The sequence below is a fragment of the Glycine max genome, chromosome 12, assembly GCF_000004515.6.
Source record: "Glycine max cultivar Williams 82 chromosome 12, Glycine_max_v4.0, whole genome shotgun sequence".
NCBI lineage: Eukaryota > Viridiplantae > Streptophyta > Magnoliopsida > Fabales > Fabaceae > Glycine > Glycine max.
Window position 1 is genome coordinate 11,432,114 of NC_038248.2, and position 21,448 is coordinate 11,453,561.

Below are 21,448 nucleotides of genomic sequence, written 5' to 3' on the forward strand. Positions count from 1 at the left end.
TATCTATTTAATGATGTTTTATGTGTTCTCTGTGCTATCAGTACGTCATTTTAGTATGTTTTTGCCTTTATCACGTAGATGCATGCTTTGTTAGGATCATTCAACAGTGGAAACTGGTCTGATTCTTAGAACTTGATAGGACATGGCTAGTTTATCGTATTATCATGAGGGATCGAGGTACGGTAACCTAGTTGTTTGTATGTTTGTCTTAATGCGGTTGTGGTCAAGTTTAGTCCAACAAGAGGGATCTGAGGACGATGCTTGATCAGGATTAGGCTAGACTATCACGAGGGATTGAGGTTTAGCATTTCAGGAGACACCATAGAACACATGAGCATTGTTAAGTAGAGAATATCCTTATAACATCAGGCACCTAATAGGAAGACCAACACGTTGTCTACTTGTCTTTACACATCATCACTCACGTGATTTTCCTTTTAATAGTTAGTTTACATACATGTTCATAGTCCACACATATCTTTTCATACAAGACACCCATTCACTGAATATAGCTTTACCAAGTAACACAAGTTCCTCGAGAGTTCGATACTCGGTTCTTACCGTTTTATACTACTTGCGCGATCTGGTGCACTTGCCGGGTTCGAATAAGGAGGAACTCATATCCCATCTTGGTTTCTTGCATGTTGGTGGCCGGATTAATTTTAACCAAAAATCAATAGGAAAAGACAAATGATGCATGTTGTTTGTGCACTAGAATTAACAAGCAGACAGAGGAAGAATGCTTGGACATAAAATAAGCAAATATTTCCCTTGTCTCCATCCCTGTAGTTTGGATTTTGGAATAGGAGGCTTTATAGTGAAAATTTTGGAAGGAAACTAAAAACCAATAGGAATCTAAATAAGCAAATATTCCTTTGTTTGTATTGAAGGTGAAGGCACAAGCGATCAACTATTTATTTCTCATGTAACTAGGATCATGGAAGTTGAGGTAGACAACCCATATGATGTTCTAGGAGTTAACCATAATATGTCCAGTGACAATATAAAGAAAAAAGTATGTTCTTTATTTGCTTTAAGTAATAATAGTTTCTAGTTAATTTTGTTTTTGAATTAATTATTTTAAAACTGATTCAACTCAGTTGCCCCCACAACATAATTAGTTAAAAGAAGCATTGCCTGAATGAATATTCAGTATTTTGCTACCAACAACAGAAGAGAAACTCAGGCCTAAAAAGTTGGAAAACTGGAATGTCCAACTTCTCAATACTACTTCTAGAGTTCCATTTCTTGATGTAATAAGGCAACAAGTTTCTCAAAGGGGCAATTTGTATGACCACGGGCCATCTTGGTCACATATGATGCCTGTTTCTTCTCTCGTGTCTTGTGTCACAAGCTTCAGTAGTATTAATATATTGAATTTCACTTATAACAAGTCAGATCATAGGAGAAATCTACAACAAGACCAAATATTCGAGGTAATTAATTAAGAAAAAAAAAGCTAGATACTCTTATTAATTCTTTATTATTTTCTTATCCAAACTTGCTACTAATAATATATATATATATACATGTTATTCAAATTGATTATTTCAGTGTAGTCATATGGTTAAATTTTTTTTATTTTTTGTAAATAAAACATCCTTAATATATTTTAAAATACATTTTGAAATACATTTTAAAAAAAATAAACCAAAAAAAGATTCATGGTTCCTGGTTCATCTTCTACGACCACGCCCGTAAGACCACCAGATCTATGATTCGTCCCATAGGATCTTTATACTACTGAACCTTGCCATCCAAAACCCACATTTTCAAGCCCCGAGTTATCAAACAACAAAAGACTCTTAATTTTCAATACAAAGAATAATCAAAACCCCAAATCAACCCAAAGCCATCAAGGGAAAAACCAGATATTGAGAACCCCACAACAAAGATGTTCATAACTGTCAGATCACGGCACCAAAGACGATGGTTGTTGAGGCTGACGGTGAAGCTGGCACCGGGAACGAACTCGAAGACGAGGATGGTTTGTGATCTTGACCTTGTTCACGAATCTCTCCTCTCTGGGGCCCAACGTAGAAAAAAAGACACAATGAAACCGAAGCCATCAGAGGGAAAGAGGATGATGACAAGTAGGCTAGATTTGAATTAGTACAACAAATAGATGCACAATGAACAACAAGGTAAAAAAAATACACTATTGATGGGGATTGGGATAGGTGGGTTTAGTGAAGTGAAGTTGGATTTGATGCATTCATGGTTAAATTTGCAACTTGGCTAAAATAATCTCGTTTAGAATTGTTTCTAGAATTAATCAAGTTTGGAATTGTTGGGAGAAAGTGAAGTATGAAGAGTTTGCAACGGAATTCTGAATCTTGGTCGGATGAGATGAATTTCTTTTACTGATTTTTACTTTTTTAAAATAAAATAAAGATAACGATGAATTTTAGTCATCATGGTGTTAAATTGATTAATAAATATAAGGTTTAATGTACTAAATTGAAACAATTATAAAATCTAATATACCAAAAGCGATATTAAATCCATAATTCAACTAGACTTAGTATATATCAAATAAAGCTAAAGAAGGAAAACATTGATCCTTCATTTCTTTTGCGGGGAGGAGATATCACTGTTCTAAGAAATTACATGGACATACGATATGTATGCTATTATTATTGCCTTGAGTGGCCGATTTTTTAAATTTCATTCTAACACTTGACAAAATTAGAATCCACCATCTCTACTTATTGATGAAATTAAACTGACTTGGACATACTCCCAAGCATATATAGTCTCCCTTAGACGACCCCTATCTCTTTAATTATTCTTAGATCATTTAACCTCTGATTTTGTTGGGTATCTCCATTGCTGCTTTGGATATGACCTCAAAGGCTTTCACCACGCAGAATTTGAACTTCTTCTCATCAATAAACCCTTTCTGTGTTTTTAAGGTAATTCTTAACGTTTTTGTGTAGCTTATAACTGCAATATTTATACTCTGCAACCACAAAGGATAACACGTTTAACTAACTGTATTTCTCCAAATAATGGTTAGTAAATACAAGAGATGAAGTCAACTAGCATGTTCTTATGCATTAAAAATTGAGTTTCCTAAACAATAGGGCAGCTCATCCACCTTCATAAATTCTACTCCATCTACCTTCATTATATATAACAACTTATTATATTGAGTAAATATCATTTTTAAAAGACAAGATATAAAAGTGTGTGATAAGATAAACGATTTCTTAGAAAGAAAAAGAAAAAAAATGAATATGAAAAAATTAGTGAACAAAATTATTGTATAAATAACAGTATTCTATTTTTTAAAGTATTTACCATATTCAAATTATTTAGATGTGTCAAAGGTAAACTAATTTACAAACTTGGACAGATACACACAAAGCAAAAGTGATGCATGAGTCCCTTTAAAAGGCAGTCGCCTGAGTACAGTCTCCCCCGCCCACTTAACTTCCATCTGAAAAATCAAGTACTCGCACTTTCTCTGTTATTTTTTTTTTATATATAGAAACTAAGAATGAAAATGAATTTTTTTATTATACTAAAATATAGTTATGATGTTTCTTTTTTTACTCCTTTTTTTCTCATTTTACAATAAATACATGTGTAAAATAATTAAATATTAAAATATAAGTAAGAGTATAATTGATAAAAAAAAGTAATGAAATTTTAAACTTTACAAATGATAGATAAATGCAAACAAAAATTTGCAAAAAAATTCAACACCTAAAACGGAGGGGGTATACAAATAAATAAATAACGAAATTTTTTTAAGCCATATAGACTTTAGCTAGTGTGAATTTAGTTTAATTTTTTTAAAAAAATCATTATTATTTAAAAATTTCAAAAGCAATTTTTAAAGATGCATGCTTTGTTTTAGAAATTAGCACTCCCAATTAAAAAATGCACTTAGTTATGGACTGCATAATAATTATTGTTGGTTAAAAACAAATATTTTAACAATTTCACAAACACATATAATCGTTATTTTAATTATTAATTTTTAATTAACAATTATAACTTCATCTTTTTTCTCTTATTTTTTTATTTATTTGCGAAGGCATCTTTTTCCTCTTAAATTGCATTAAAAGTATCATCAAATTGTTGGCTATTTTCCTTAGGCTTTTATCATCCACAATAAGCATGGCTGTGGCTATAGAGACAGTTTAGAATTCAATTAAGATGACGGTTACCTCGGGTCCACCAGTCATTGTGAAATACAAGCCTTTCACAGGATGATTTGCCAAAGCCATAGGTTCTATTGGTCCAATCAAGTTGGATACGACAACACTTGAGTTTCTTAGTGTCCCATAGATATGTTTAGCCACGGCCTGTAACAAATTATAATAATTATTATAATTATAATGTCAATAAAAGAAGGGTTTTTTAAAACAGAAAAAAAAACTGGGTTTGCCTAATAACAAATTAATCATGCAAAACTTTAAACCGGCACATGTATGCTCCCACCTCGTGTCCTCTTAATTTCAGCTCCATATCTAAAAGCCATTCAATGAGAAAAACAGTGAAAGACTTTCTCTTCCTCTTGATTATTTTTTGGGCTTTCCAAACAAATTCAAGGGGGTTGGATAGGCTGGCTTGGCTTAGCTTAGGTATGGGTACGTGCAAGAAAGAAATATGATTCCCCCAAGGAGATTTGGAATCAGCCTTCATCATTTCTTGGATTGATTGGTAACTTCCAATGTTTCTAGTACTAAGCATCACCAATCCTGTGGAATTTGCTTTGCCTGCCTTATTGTCAATCTCTTGCATGTACAGCCTAATCCCATAGAAAATTGCCCCAGTAATTACATCGTTTACTGTCTGCAATTACACAAAAAATATATTATTAATTTAACTGAATTTGATGAAACATACCACAATTAATTAAAATAATAACACAAACATAATATCATAAATGTTATTTGTTCTAGGAGTCATAAGGTGGTTGGAGGTTGGAGGGAGAGGTTTAAGGGTTGGGGTGATAAGGAGATCATGGATTGGAATTCCTTCACTAATACAGCATACTAATTGTTAACATTTGGCAATCAAAAAATAAATAAATATTGTATGTTTTAAATCAAAATAAACATTGCACCTTGGTAATCATTGTTAATACTATTCATTGAAATTACAGCAGTGATTAACAATGTCCACAGTTGTATGTGCTTTTATTTTGAATTTCAAATAAGCATTCTACAATGTTTAAGTAGCCAAGAGCAAGATCAGATTATTAAGATATTTTTTTTTCCTTTTTCCCCTATCTTGTTCCTACATTTATTTTGTAATCAGTTGATGGTTAGAATATCTTCTAGCTGCCTATATAACTCTCGTGTAATTAAGATCAATTGATAAGAAATAGCACTTTACTTTCTTCTCTTAAAATTACAAGAACAGAATATCAATTTTGATTAAAGAACCATTTGAATAACCTGTATGCATGATACTATTTTAAAGTTTTCTCCCTAAAATAAGTAACACTGAGTCAATTTGAATATGTTTTCCCACTAACCCCAACAAATTATACATTAAATTATCTTACCACTCCTAGCTTGGACTTGATTTTCTTCACTTGATCAAGATCAAAGGATATGTTTGATATCACACAAGGCAGAGACTCAACACCTTCCTCACCACTCCTTATGGGTGTCTCATCATCTTCAACAATTGAGCTTTTCACTATGCTCCATCCAAAATCCGAAATAGAGTTAAAAAAGGAGAACAAAGTTGAAGAGAACAACCTGAAGAAGCCCTTCTTGGAAGGAGATGAAGATGCCGAGGATTTTCGGGAGGGAAACGAAAGAGGAAGAGAAGGGTCATCAGCTCTCTGAAGACAAGAGAGAAGAGCACCCACTAGGGAGTAACCATCTCCAAGTGCATGGTGAAGTTTGAATATTAAGGTGCCAGCAGCATTGCTTGTAGGGTATTTGATCACATGAATTTCCCAAAGTGGTTTATCTTGTGGTGTCCTTTCCATTAATATCTTTGTCACATAGTCATCAAAATATTGGTCATACAATTCTAGTGACTCGTTTTCGGGGAACGTTGGAATCTTTACGTGATCTTCGAACTTCACCTCTACCCTTTTCCATTTCATTTCTCCTTCTTCATCTCTCACCTAGCATATATATGTGCAAGTTAAATTATACTTAACATTATGAAAAAAGATTGCAAGGAAATAAAATTTAAGAGAAAAAATAGAAGCTAATGAGAGTGAGAACCATTATGGAAGAAAAGTGTGGATTGACGGGTAGAAAGACATCTTCGAACAAATACTTGGCTTGAGAGAATTCAATTGGAACTTCTGATTCTAAGAAGCCAAAAACATACGCACATAGCACCGTGGTGTTGAAGAATCGTCCACTAGGACTCACTGGCTCTGTAGCATCTTCGAAGTTGTCCATTATACTATTGCACTGACGAGTTTTAGAAATTAGAGACTAAATTATGTACTACTTGGAGATTGAACATGTGTCTGTCTATGATCACTTATATATAGCTTTAGATAATTGTATTGTTGTGTATGAAGGGCAAATCATTTTTTTTTTACAAAATGAAGGATAAACCATGTTCTTTATACGAAGGATCAATTTAGAGCATATGTTTGGTTAAAAGTTGATGATGAGGTCAAAACTAATTTTGTCAGATCAGACTATTTTTTTTTTTTTTTGTATTTTTTTGTGTTGGGCAATTGGATTTGTCTCAAAATTCACAATAATTTAAACCAAGAAGTAAACATGCACTTAATTAGCAGTATCAAGTTTGAGTAGCTATATTAATATTCAAAGAAAAATAAGTTTGACCTTATTAATATTGTTTGTAAATAATTTTTTTTAAATAATTTGTTATGTTTTTTTAATGATTTTGTCCATAAACTAAAATTAATCTATAGAAATTTCCTCATATTTGTTTCTTAAAGATGATTTTTAATTTATGTATAGGTTAATTTTAATTTATGAAAAAAGTTATTTTTGTTTTTTCTTATTTTCACCTCTAAGTGTTTTTAAGGAAGTTTATACAAACATATCCTTATTTGATCTTCAACTGAAAAAAATATAGGAAACTCAAAGGGTAGGTTAAAGCTAAACTTGTCACTTTAAAAATTCCATTCAAAATCTAAGGGTGTGTTTGGTTTCTATTTTCATTTCCTGTTTTCATTTTCTGAAAACTATTTTTATTTTTAAAAGATTAGAATTCTAAAAACATGTTTGGTTTGACTTCTTATTTTCTGTTTTCATGAAATAAAAATACTGAAAATTTATAATATATTATTGATTTCTTATCTTTTTGTATTTTTAGATTTGCTTAAAGTTATATTCATTATCACCACAATTTCATTTTACCCGAAATGAGATTTTTGCTCTCAACTTAAAATACTGAAAACGAGAATTTATTGTTTTCATTTTATGGTTGTTTCCTTTTTTTATTTTCACTGAAAATGTTTTCAGAAATTCAACCAAACACCATTTTCATCACCGTTTTCTATTTTCAGTGAAAATGAAAACAGAAAACAATGAAACCAAACACCCCCTAAATTCCTTACCACCCTCCTTGTAAGTCATTTATTGACATATTTAACTTTGATCAATTAAATGCCATCAAACTATTAGTACATCTTTGTTGCCTGTACATTAAATGAGCTGACTCCTGAGTTACTATATGGCAGAAGGCCAGAAAGAAAGTAGACGAAAAATTAATGAAATAGGTTGAAAGTAACATGATAAGGGTCAGTTAATTGTGTTTCCATTATTTATTTTTGGCAGAAGTTATGTTTCCATTGTGGGAAAGTGAGGAAAGACTTAACAAAGAAAATTGAAAAGAAATAGGTTACAAAACAACCAAGGCTGATGCCTGGTCCATCCATTTTTTCAATTCTCATTAAGTGTACTAATTTTTACGGTAGCTGCAATCATTTTACTTGTTGACTTTTAAATATGACTTCTGTTGCAGCATATGTGAAAGCATGCAAAGTGTTTGACATTTTGTTCCCCCAGTTAATTCTATTCTCTCTTTTTAATTATCAAAGTAATTCATGAAATGAAGGACTCATTTGATGGTTAGGACATATAGGATATAAAGTAAGATAAAATATGATAGGATAAATTTTTTTATCATATCTAATGTTTGATATACATTAGATAACAAAACCAAATTAATGAAGGGATTATCTAAAATTTATGATTATTTTGACTACATTTTCAGTTGAGGTGAGATAGCTTTGGTGAGATATCTTATAATAACATGTCTATTATTAGTTTTTTTAAAGAGAAAATAAGTTTAGAAACGTTAATAGGTAAAGAAGAAGAAATATTGCTAACAATTACTCAATAATTTTGGTAAATGTCAACTACGACATGCAAGAAAAAAATCATCTATGACAGTTTGATTTTTTGCATCAGTCGACATCAAAGAGGGTTTTGGATAGATATTTAATCAATAATTTTCAGACTTCTAATTTCATTGAGACGTGTGTTTGATCAAAACCGCATAATGTTCTTGATGGTGATAAAAGCATTTAATTCCTACAAGTACAACTAACCGTATTAGCTAATAACTTAATAATGATGACAATGGATGTTTGATAATATCTTTGATTGTATACTGTTGATAGTAGGCAAAGCTACTCCAAATTAAGTGTAGAAATAATAGTTCCTGTCTGTGATCGAGCATGTCCACATTAGCTCTCATGTCTCGAACTGCATTTTTGTCTTATTCATAAATCAGAGGTCATTCAACTTGTAATTACCAATCAAAGGCTTCTGGAGACAATTTACTAGGAAAACAATTTTTGGACACCTAGACCTAAAGGTGTATATATCTTGAGAGAGATAGAAAGAAAAGAAGAATAAATGACCAATAAGATTTTGATGATATGATATGATAAAGAAAAGATAAATAAAGAAAATAAAAGATATATATTAATGATATGTTTGTAAATAATGGATCTTCAAATATAACCACTCAATTAATTAAGTATTTGTTTGTTTTAAATTAAAAGAAAGTTAAATTTAAATCGTTAACGTAATTGAGATATAAATTATATTTTTACATAAATAAATAAATTTTAATGATTTAAATATATTTTTATTTCCTAGAAAATAAGTGAGTTTTAATCTTGCTCCAATAATAATTTTTGCTTTTTATTGTTCTAGATTTTGAAATCATTGTTTTTAGTTTTATGAACAGATTTTTGTTGAGTCCAATAAAACATTTTCATTTGATTTTTATCTTTTTAAAATCTGAAATCGTTGTTTTTAGTTCTCACATTCATTTTAGAAATCTAGAATTGTCAGGTCACTTAGCAATCCATTAAAACACACAAATAGTTAATGAGCTCTCATAACACAAAAATAAAAATAAAAACTAATGTACCTACTGCCTATGACTCCTCTCGAAATACACATGTACGGGGAAGGATATATAATTGTATGCAGTCTTGTTTTTACATGCATATACAAAAAAAGTTATTAATTCCAATAATATTACGTAATAATAAATACAAAAATTAATATTTAGCAGATTTTGACAATGACTATTTTTGAAGAAAATTTGATCCTAACTAAATATACTAAATGGCAACCAAATTACAATTACCAAACGTTACCCAAAGCATCCCCTCAATAATTTGATATGCCCAAATTGTTGGAGTATGAATTCATCAAAAGAAAAATCAAGCACATACACTTTCCCAAGAACGAGAGAGAAAGGGAAAAACAGTTACAACGAAAATTATTTCTGTTAGCACATAGCTAATACTCAATCAATAGTTAGCTTATTTATTCTATTGAATTTTAACACACCCCCTTAAGCTAGTTTCCTGCTATCAACAATATTCAGCATGTTTCTCTGTTTCTTGAAGGTTTCAAATTTCAAGGACTTGGTAAATATATCTGCAAGCTGATCTTCTGATCTGTAGAACTTCAACTTGAATTTTCCCTTCGCAACTTGGTCTCTTATGAAATGAAATTTGGTTTCAATGTGCTTTGATCTTCCATGTGCAATTGGATGTTTGGCTAACTTGATTGTAGATTTGTTATCTACATATAGCACAAATGGAACTTCTTCTTTGATCTTCAGTTCCTGCATCAAAGTATCAAGCCACACTGCTTGACAAGCTCCCATTGCAGCAGCAATGTATTCAGAGCTTCGCACGATGAAAGTGCAACCACAGATTCCTTCTTGGAGCTCCAAGAAATTGGTGTTGAATCAATTAGAAAAACAAACCTAGCAGTGCTCTTCCTATCACTTTTGTCTCCACACCAATCAGCATTTGTATAGCCATATAGATGTCTTGTATTTTCACTATGGTTAATGGGCATCAAAATTCCATAACGAATTGTTCCTTTCACATATCTCAATATTCGTTTTGCTGCATTGAGATGTGATACTCTAGGCCTGTCCATAACTCTGCTAATCAGACCAACACTGAAAACCAGATCAGGTCTGGTGTTGCAAAGATATCTCAATGCCTCAACAATCCTTCTAAACTCAGCAGCATCTACTAAGTCCTCTTCACTATCTCTATCGAGCCACAATCCAGCTTTTGCAGGTGTTTCAACACTGTTACAGTGTTGCATATTGAATCTATGCAGAATATCAATAGCATATTTTTGCTGTGTGAGAACAATTCCTTCACTACACTTCTTGAATTCAATTCCAAGGAAATATGACAACTCACCCAGGTCAGTCATGTCAAACTCATCCATTAGATTTTTCTTAAATTCATTCACTTTTGCTTCATTATTTCCTGTCAATAACAGATCACCAACATAAAGGCATAGCATAATAATGTCTTCACCCCCTGACTTCACATACACTCCATGCTCAGACCTACATTTCACAAAACCCAAATTGGTCAAGCTCTTATCTATTTTCATGTTCCAAGCACGTGGTGCTTGTTTCAACCCATATAGAGCCTTCCTCAATTTGAACACCTTGCTCTCACTGCCTTTCACTACAAACCCAGGTGGTTGATCAATGTACACTTCTTCTTGTAAATCACCATCCAAAAATTCTGATTTTACATCAAGTTGATGTAGTTTCCACCCTCTCAAACTTGCATGTGCCACCACCACTCTCATTGTCTCTAATCTGGCCACAGGTGCAAATACTTCTTCATAGTCAATGCCTTGCCTTTGGAGAAATCCCCTTGCTACTAACCTCTCCTTATACCTCACCACTTCTCCTTTGGGATTTACTTTCACCTTATACACCCACTTCACTCCAATGGCTTTCTTATTCTTTGGTAGTTCCACTAACTCCCAAGTATTATTCTTTTCTATGGAATTAAGCTCTTCATTCATAGCTTTAATCCATTTCTTATTCTACATTGTTTCTTCCACTGTGAGTGGCTCAGATTCAGCTAGTAGTGCAAAATGCACTATCTCACCTTCATCATTAATTGCACCATCATTCAACAATTCAAAATCATTTAATCTTTGAGGGACTTGTCTCTGTCTCAAAGATCTTCTTGGCCCCTCAACACTGCCTTCTCCAGTTTCATTTTCTTGCACAGTCACAGTGTCACTGTCTTCAAGTTGCAATTCAACTTGATTCTGTTTTTCTATCTCTGGTGTGACATTCCACTCCCAATCCTTGCTTTCATCCACCACTACATCCCTGCTTATCACTATCTTGTTATTCATTGGATTCAACAATTTATAACCTCCAGTTGAGTGATATCCAATCAATATCATCATTTCTCCTTTATCATCAAGTTTAGTTCTCAGTTGGTAAGGTACATGTCTATAACAAATAGATCCAAACACTCTGAGGTGAGACACACTTGGTTTCACTCCTGTCCAAGCTTCCTCAGGTGTTATATTTTCCAATTTCCTAGTTGGGCTTCTGTTCAAGATGTATGCAGTAGTGTTCACAGCTTCTCCCCACAAATATTTTGGTAGTTTCTTGCTCTTTAACATGCTCCTCACCATGTTCAACAAAGTTATATTCTTCCTCTCAGCTACTCCATTATGTTGAGGAGTGTATGGAGGTGTTACTTCATGTGTGATGCCTTCTTTCTCACAAAATTCAGCAAACTCAGCAGATACATATTCACCTCCACCATCCGTTCTTAATATCTCTAAATTCTTTCCACACTGTTTCTCCACTGAAACTTTGAATTTCTTGAATACTTCAATCACATCACTTTTCCTCTTAATCAAGTAAATCCAAAGTTTTCTACTAAACTCATCTATAAATGTAACAAAGTATTCGTTACCTCCAGGAGTCATATGCTGAATTGGTCCACATACATCAGAAAAAACAACTTGCAGCTTCCTCTTGGATCTTGTGGATACATTTGGTTGAATGAGTTTTTGGACATCTTGCTTTTTATACATTCTCCACATACATCATTTGGCACCTTGATATGAGGAATTCCTTTCACTATTCCCTTACTCTGTAACCTATTCAGATCAGTGAAGTTTAAGTGACTATAACGAAAATGCCATAGCCATTCTTCCTTGTCAATTGTTGATGCTAAACACTGTTGCACTAGAACATCTAGCTTAGCTTTAAATGTTCTATTCTTTGACAAATTTGCTTTAATCAACAATCTCCTCTCACTGTCATACACCTTCATGGCACAATCCTCCAACACCATCTTGTACCCTTTCTCCAGTAGTTGTCCAATGCTTAGAAGATTGCTCTTCATTCCTGGAACATACAACACTCCAGAAATAAAGCATTTAGATCCATCTCTCTTCCTGATCATCACCTTTCCTACACCTTCAACCTTCATAGTCCTGTCATCAGCAAACCTCACCCTGCTTTTGACAGTGAAATTTATCTCAACAAACCATTCCTTTTTTCCTGACATGTGTGTTGAACACCCAATGTCAAGGAACCAGTTATCACCATGATCACTCGCATCCTTCACAGTCACCATATATAACACTTCTTCTATATCTACTTTCTCCTTTCTCACTTCTTCCACTCCATCATCACCAATTTCCTCCTTTACTGCCATTAACAAAATTTCCTCCTTCTCATCTTCTTCTTGAGCCAATCTTGCATCAGTGTGGCTTGGATTACTATAGCATTCATCAGCAAAATGACCGTATTTCTCACAATTATAGCATTGAATGTGACTCTTATCAGTTTTTCATCCTCCTTTTCCACCTCTTCCTCTACCACCTCTTCCACCTCTTCTTCTATAATTCTCACTGCTATTGTTCTTTTGTTCACTATTGTAATTATTACTAGAGTTTCCTCTACCAGAGTTTGAGTTACAATTGTTACCTCTGCCTTTTCCTCCTCTGTAATTGTTTCTACTTCTGCCACGTCCTCCTTGATTGTCATGACTTCTGTTTCCACTTTCTGCCATGAGTGCTTGTTCAGTGCTAGGCTTCACAAACTTCCTCTCATTCATTCGTTGTTCATGTGCTTCAAGTGATCCTTGAAGTTCCTCCAATTTTAGTGTTGATAGATCCTTCGATTCCTCAATCGCTACCGTGACATGATCAAATCACGAATGCACCGATTGTAATATCTTCTCAACAATCTTCTCATCAGACAGAGTTTCACCACTCGATTGCATTTGATTTGTCATGGTTTGAACACGAGTGAAATAGGTAGCAATTGTCTCACTCTCTTCCATGCCTAGCCATTCATACTGTCGCCTTGGAGTTTGAAGTCGTACTTTCTTCAATTTCTGATCACCAGCGTAGGAGCTCGCGAGAACATCCCACGCCGCTTTGCTCGTCTCCGATCTCACAATTTTCTCAAAAATTGCTTGATTCACACACTAATGCAGAATGCACAAGCCTTTGCAATCCTTCTTCTTCGCATCTCTATATATCGCTTGTTGCGCAGCGATTGGATTCGCCGGCAACGGATCAAGTCCGTTCACCACCAGATCCCACACATCTTGATAACTGAGGATCGCCTTCATCTTCATACTCCATTGATCGTAATTTCTCCCATCAAGAACCGGAAAGTTCGCCGGAAAGTTTGCGTTCATCGTTGCCATTGATAAGGTTCCTCACCGCCTCTCGTGTTTTCACTCGCTTACCGTCTCTCGTGTTTAGGTTTCACTCACCTCACTTTCAATCGATGATCACACTTCAACAACCTGCTCTGGATACCATTTGTTGGAGTATGAATTCATCAAAAGAAAAATCAAGCACATACACTTTTCCAAGAACGAGACAGAGAAAGGGGAAAACAGTTACAACGGAAATTATTTCTGTTAGCACATAGCTAATACTCAATCAATAACTAGCTTATTTATTCTATTGAATTTTAACACACCCCCTTAAGCTAGTTTCCTGCTATCAACAATATTCAGCACAAATAACATATGAAACAAAAAAAACAACAAAACAAACACATGTAATATTGAAAGACAATATATCGACAAAAAATTAACTACAATCCATAACCAAAGAATTTCGCCGGTTCCTATATTACATCAAATGCTAATTACAGCAAATCAATTAGACCTTTGAGCATGGTATATCCTATATTAAGATTCAAGATAAAAGAACAAACCATAGAAAGTTCCTCTATTGATGGAATCTTGATTAGCATCACCAAGAGCAGCCTCTTTCAAGTACTTGTCTGCTAGTTGTACTCTCTTCACATTCTCTTTGTTATTGGACAAGTATGTTACCATACTCCAAGAGCTTGCTCAAAGTCATCTTCGGTTGGTCAAAGGTTGGAGGTCCTTCCTTGGAGTTCACAAGCTTCTTCCCAATGAAGTCAACACCAATAACAAAAATCCACTTCCTCACCTCATCATCATACACTTTAGCCCTGAGAGCACCAAATAAATCTACAATCATAAATTGCATACCGTTAGTCTTATTGTAATGTAAGGACATCTAAGAGCTAAACGACACCTAGAGAAAAGTGTAGGCATGATAGCTGAGATATATGATGTGATAGGATAAGTATTGGGAAATACTTAAGTCCCACATCGGCTGCCACAATCCTTGGAGTGCAGCTTATATATTTGTTGGACAATTTCACTTAATGTCAATTGATTTTAAGATGAAATCTAACAATAAGAGATATAAAGAGAAATAATCCTAAAGTGTAGGACATCTATGGTTCTCTTCCTTGTTGTACATACCCTAAAATATGAAGAGAGCACACATCTTTCCCTTCTTGATCATGTCTGCTTTATTAAGAGTAACATTGTTTTAGTCTCTCAGCAGAGACTACACATGCATTTATGTAAAAACGTAGGAACTTTTATAGGGATTAAAGTCAAATTTTAAGAGACCAAAAACATATTTTAATCCTATGTTCAACTAAAGTTCCATTTAGAGATGTCATTGGAACACACTTCAACTACTGAGTGCTAGGTACTAAGTTCTAATGCACTAGAGTTGCTAATGTAGTAATGTATATAACTGATGTGTTCTGTTTTGTAGTAGTAATATATATACAACATTTACTCACTTGATTCCCATCTTGGCAAAGACAAGCTCGCATTGGAAGGATTTTCCTTAATGCTTAGATAGAACAAAATATGAGCACATAGCAGTAGAACAAAAAGTGGTTAAGAGAATAATAAATATGAGTGATATATACTTAGGAATCATGCACAGAATTTGTCCTTTCAAACCATCCACAAAGGATAACAAAAGATATTATTTATTATATTTATTTATAGGTAACTTTTTTATATCATCCGCAAAGTCACACTTTATTTAAGAATCAATTAGTTACAAGCTTGAAACCTGAGTGTGTTTTTCTTTTTTCTTTCTTTCTTGAGAATATAATAGAAGCTCTAGTGATATTATACATGCATTCAAAATTAAACAACTAGGAAATGTTATTTTCTGGACAACCCTTTACATGATTTTATGGATATTAGATAGCATTGCATGTTCTACCAATTAGAAGCACTATAGAAATAGATGAATTGAAAATCACAGGATGGCCGCAAGGAAACTCTTCTTAAAATTTGAATGTGAGCTTCAGGACACACTCAAAGTCGAGCTTGGAAGTGACAATGTAGACCACTAGTTAGGATTATCCATTGAAATTAAGAATTTTGATATATATTCTCTTGTAATACATGCTTTCTGTTTTTTACTTCCAATTTTTTCTTAGCTATTCACCTATGTGAATAAAAATCGTTAATGTTAGAAATATGATACAAGAACAACTTATGAGTTTTCATCCAAAAGCTTAAGCTATTAGGCTAAGACATATAAATGGCTTGTATGTATATTCCAACATGTTTGCTTGCATAAGAGCCCTTTGGACTTGAAGGACAGCATTGCATAGCACCACTTATCTTGGGGAGTTGCTACGTGCACCCAGCATTATTGCTGGGGCACCCAGCAAACAGTGAAGTGGCGAAACTGCCCTTCAGCAATTATTCTTCCGGAAACTTTCCGGAAAAATTATTTCCGGAACTTTTCCGGAAGAACCTTCTTCCGGAAGAATAATTTGTGTCTTCCGGAAGTACTCACAGACAACTTCCGGAAGAACGTCATCCGGAATGTTCCCGGAAGAAGCTTCTTCCGGAAGTTAGTTTTTTTTTTTAACAAATATTTTATTTTGTAATAATTTACTTTTAATTGCATAAACTAATTTATAAAATAATTAATACTATTATGCATAAATAATTAAATAATAAAATAATTAATATTATTATGCATAAATAATTAAATAATTAGTGAACGTAATTATGACTAATATTTATAATTTGTTTTTTACGCGCATGTCAAATATTAATTTAAACCATAAAAATTAATTAATTCCTAAACGTGATTATTGTTTTATAACAAAATGAAGAAAAAAGAATTTTCATTTTATAATAATAAGTAAAAATAAAATAATATTTAATGCGTATGTAATGACGATTTTGCCCTTGTGTAAATTTCTTTAAATTAACGTGTTGAGGCTGTGTTTTACTGCGCTTTCTTTGTTTCTTCTTCCGTTTGCTTTGTTTCTTCTTCCGTTTGCTTTGTTTGTTTCTTCCGTTTGCTGTTGTTTCGGTGGTGGTCCCTTCAGCAGTCTGTTGGTGGTCCCGTGAAGTGAAGTATTTGAAGATTTGGTGGTCCCGTGTTCCGTATTTGAAGTTTTATTAGTGGCTGTTGTTCCTATTTTGTCGGAGGTACGCGTTTATTTCATTTTCCGGTTAGTTTTTAGAGAAGAAAAACAGTAAAAAGTGTATCCGGAAGAAATTTTAGGCACAGAAGGAGGAAGGTCCGGAATGACCACTTCCGGAAGAAGTTCTTCCGGAATGTTAAATTATTAGTAATTTTTTTTTAATTTCTGTTTTATAATTTATATATATATATATATATATATATATATATATATATATATATATATATATATATATATATTTCTGTTAGTAATTTTTTTTAATTTCTGTTTTATAATTTATATATATATATATATATATATATTTCTGTTTTATAATTTTTTTTATTTCTGTTTTATATATGTTGTGGATTATTGATTTAATTAGGTATAATGGTATAATATTAAATGATTTAGGTAACTTAAATGTATAATGGTATAAAAATGTTTTATTAGTTGTTTATTATAGTGATAAGTTTAGTTTAAGTAAATAATGTAGTTATAAATTTAGAATATAGTGATAATTTTAATATAGTCGTGTATGATGCATATGTCCTATTAATATGTTTGTTATTTAAGGTGTAGTAAATTTTTGGATGTGGTTATATGATAATTTGAATGTACTTGTGTATGATGCATATGTCCTTAAGATGGACGAAGATCAATGGAGGTATGACTTTGCGATGCCACAAGAAGTTCATATGGATTATGATTATGATAATCAAGAAGAATGTGGAGTGAATGAACCATATGTCGATTGTTCAAATGCTTTTAATACATCTCAGGTAATCATAGATAATTTGAGTCATTGGTTGAATTGATGGTTTGTATGAAAATTAATGTGTTAGGGTTGCGTTGTAGGTATTCGCTACTCGAGATGATGTTTTGCAATGGGCTCGAACAGTTGCCCATGAAAATGGATTTGTTGCAGTGATTATGAGATCTGACACAGAGACCGGTAGCAGAGGAAGAAGTTCATTTGTGTTAATTGGGTGTGAAAGGAGTGGTACGTACAAGTGTAGAAATAAAGAATTCGTTAGAAAAGACACCGGGAGTAGGAAATGTGGTTGTCCCTTCAGGCTTCGTGGGAAACCAGTGCGTGGAGGGGAAGGTTGGATGGTGAAGTTGATCTGTGGGATTCATAATCATGAATTGGCGAAGTCCTTAGTTGGACATCCATACGCCGGGCGATTGACTAAGGAAGAAAAGAAAATTATTGCTGATATGACAAAGTCGATGGTGAAACCGAAAAACATCTTGCTAACGTTGAAGGAACACAATGCCGACAGTTACACCATGATAAAGCAAATTTACAATGCAAGAAGTGCATATCGTTCTTCAATAAGAGGAGCTGATACCGAAATGCAGCATCTGATGAAGCTTCTCGAACGTGATCAATACATTCATTGGCATAGATTGAAGGATGAAGTTGTGGTGCGTGATCTGTTTTGGTGTCACCCAGATGCAGTAAAGTTATGCAATGCATGTCATCTGGTATTTTTTATAGACAGTACCTACAAAACAAACAGGTACAGACTCCCACTACTTGACTTTGTTGGAGTGACACCAACGGCGATGACATTCTCTGCTGGGTTTGCATATCTGGAGGCTGAGCGTGTTAATAATATTGTATGGGCTTTGGAACGATTTCGAGGCCTATTTTTAAGACACGATCGCCTCCCTCTTGTTATTGTCACTGATAGAGACCTAGCACTGATGAATGCAGTGAAAACTGTGTTTCCCGAGTCTACTAATTTGTTGTGCAGGTTTCATATCGATAAGAATGTGAAGGCGAAGTGCAAATCTTTAATCGGGGAAAAAAATGCGTGGGACTATGTAATGGATAACTGGGGTACTTTGGTTGATTGTCCGTCCGAATACGAGTTCCATGAGTCATATCAGAAGTTTCAAGTTGCTTGTTCGCCTTGGCCGATGTTCGTTGACTATGTTAATGACACATGGATTATCCCCCACAAGGAAAAATTTATTACAGCATGGACGAATAAGGTCATGCACCTAGGCAACACAACAACAAACAGGTATTAACAACTGATTTTATTTGTTAGTAACGATTAATATTAAATGGTATTTAATTATTGTATATTTTCATGTTTGTTGTGTATTTTAAATGTAGGGTTGAATCAGCTCATTGGGCTCTCAAAAGAGTACTACAAAATAGCGTTGGAGACCTATGTAGTGTTTGGGATGCCATGAACAACATGATCACGCTGCAACACGTCGAAATTAAAGCATCCTTTGAAACCAGTACGCATGTGGTTGGCCATGTATATAAAAAAACCTTATACAAGAGGCTTCTTGGGATGGTTTCGAGGGATGCTTTAAATCAGATTGCTTCTGAGATTGACCGTCTATGTTATCTCGGCAACAATCTCTCTTCTTGTGGTTGTGTGATGAGAAGCACGCACGGGCTTCCTTGTGCATGTGAGCTTTCTAGGTATACTGCTAGCAGCATCCCATTGGAGTCAGTCCATCTTTTTTGGAGGAGACTTTGCTTTTCAGACCAAGGGTTATGTGAGACGGAAGTCACCATCAAGGAAGAAATAGAGGTCATATCTAAAAGGTTTGATGAACTTGATGTGGCTGGCAAAGTAAATCTGAAGAGTAAACTTCGAGAAATCGCATACCCTGATCATAACTCTATGTGCCCTCCTCCATCAAAGGTGAACACTAAAGGTGCACCGAAGAAACCGATGAAAAGAAGTCAAACATCCACAAAGCGTGATCCGTCTTACTGGGAGTATGTTGATGCTTTTCATTCTGTTCAAAGCAGCAACTCTCCAGTGAAACGAAGTGCATCATGTTCTCAACCGCGTCAGCCAACAAGGATCATCCCGATGTTGGATCAATTTGCGTCATTCTTTCAAGGTTTCATTCGTGACGTTGTGGATGTGAAAGCGGACGGTAACTGTGGATATCGGTCCATTGGCGCTTTATTAGGTATGGGGGAAGATTCATGGCCGTTAGTGCGTAATGAATTGCTTAAAGAACTTGGCAGGTGGTCGCATGAGTACATGAACCTCTTCGGTGGCACAGAGAGATTTGAACAATTAAAGTTGTCCCTACTTGTTGATGGATTTTCAAAGGTATGTTTTTAGGTTAATTTTTTTTAATAACAATGTTTAAATTACTTACATGTGTATGTTTGGTTCATTCAGGTTAGTGTGGACAAGTGGATGGATATAACAGACATGGGATATGTGATTGCTTCACGGTATAACGTAATCCTTGTATCGTTGTCCCAACAACAAAGCATGACATTTTTCCCTCTTAGAAGTCAACCACCACCTGACTCTTCTGGCCACCGCATCATATGTGTCGGTCACGTGTTTGGAAATCATTTTGTTCAGGTACATTGAATATAGTTAGTGTAACAATTATGCAATGACTTCGCTGGTTCGTTTGGCACGGTCAGCGCATGATATAATGTTTGTTCATGTACAACAGGTTTATTTGAAAGACCATTGTCCGTTGCCGCCCCCAGCGCTGTTGTGGTCAACCAATTGTTATTCTCAGGCAAAGCAATGGGCAATTCCATATATTAGTAGAATGCAGCAATACACAAGCTTGATGTCATTCAAAACACACTATGTAGACCTAAATGAAGACTAAACATGCATTGTTTATTTAATTGTATTCATTATGCGATATAATTCGTTGTAACCCGTTACTAACCAATTAATATTATCAACTACTCATTTGGTTAAGCAAGGAAATTGTTAGTCCAACAAAAATCATTTACGCGTGCAGCATACATCATTGTCATAATTGACAACACATAATGACATGCATGCGTATTACAGTTTGAGCGTGACAACACATTGGCTGACTTCAGTACACATTTTGAAACTAGCAGTCGCTCGACAACACATTGGTTGACTTGACTACACATTAGCGACAACACATTGGCTGACTTGACTACACATTTACGCGTGTCTATTTTTTTGTAAACAAAGTTAAACAAAGGCTCGGTCACAACCATCTATATATATGGCAGACTAGGCTACTAAATCACACATTATCTTGCTTTCATATAATCTCCCAACTGATACACAAACTATGGCATTTCTAGGAGAAACTAGCAGTCAGACGATTGTCAACTCAAGGTTGGCTTTCATTTATCCAAATGGATCGATTATTCACAATGATACTGGGGTTTACTTCCAAACTTCAACTCCGGTGCCCATTCGAGTACCAAATAGGTGTGATTTTGCAAGCCTAAAAACCAGAATACACAATACCATTCAGCTATCCGACAAACAATTTTTGGATGAAATTCACTACCGGAAGCCATTCACCGATACAGGTAACCAAATTCGCTTTGAGTGTATCAAATTGATAAATGATGACGATGTCAACACAATGTTAATGTGTAATGATCAATTTTCTTGTGTTGGTC

The 21,448-nt window shown here is 34.1% G+C and overlaps 1 protein-coding gene and 1 long non-coding RNA gene across 3 annotated transcripts; one reads left to right on the forward strand and one right to left on the reverse strand.

The window, feature by feature from the left end:
- Positions 1–1,567: 1,567 nt before the first annotated feature.
- On the reverse strand, positions 1,568–6,557 carry LOC100816273 (O-acyltransferase WSD1). Of its 2 annotated transcripts, none has more exons than XM_026124591.2 (5): positions 6,204–6,557; positions 5,525–6,100; positions 4,453–4,806; positions 4,179–4,316; positions 1,568–2,024 (listed from the first exon to the last, which is right to left on the reverse strand). In XM_026124591.2, the coding sequence occupies exons 1-5, from the start codon at positions 6,384–6,386 to the stop codon at positions 1,908–1,910; spliced, it is 1,368 nt and encodes a 455-aa protein (XP_025980376.1). In that variant the 5' UTR covers positions 6,387–6,557; the 3' UTR covers positions 1,568–1,907. The 2 variants fall into 2 exon arrangements, with proteins under 2 accessions (XP_025980376.1, XP_003539933.1); XM_003539885.3 differs by lacking the exon at positions 1,568–2,024 and adding an exon at positions 2,544–2,962.
- A 13,779-nt stretch (positions 6,558–20,336) lies between these two features.
- On the forward strand, positions 20,337–20,596 carry LOC121173237 (uncharacterized). Its single transcript, XR_005887682.1, has 2 exons — positions 20,337–20,399; positions 20,497–20,596. It is a non-coding gene; the product is annotated as an uncharacterized lncRNA (long non-coding RNA).
- The last annotated feature ends 852 nt before the right edge of the window (positions 20,597–21,448 follow it).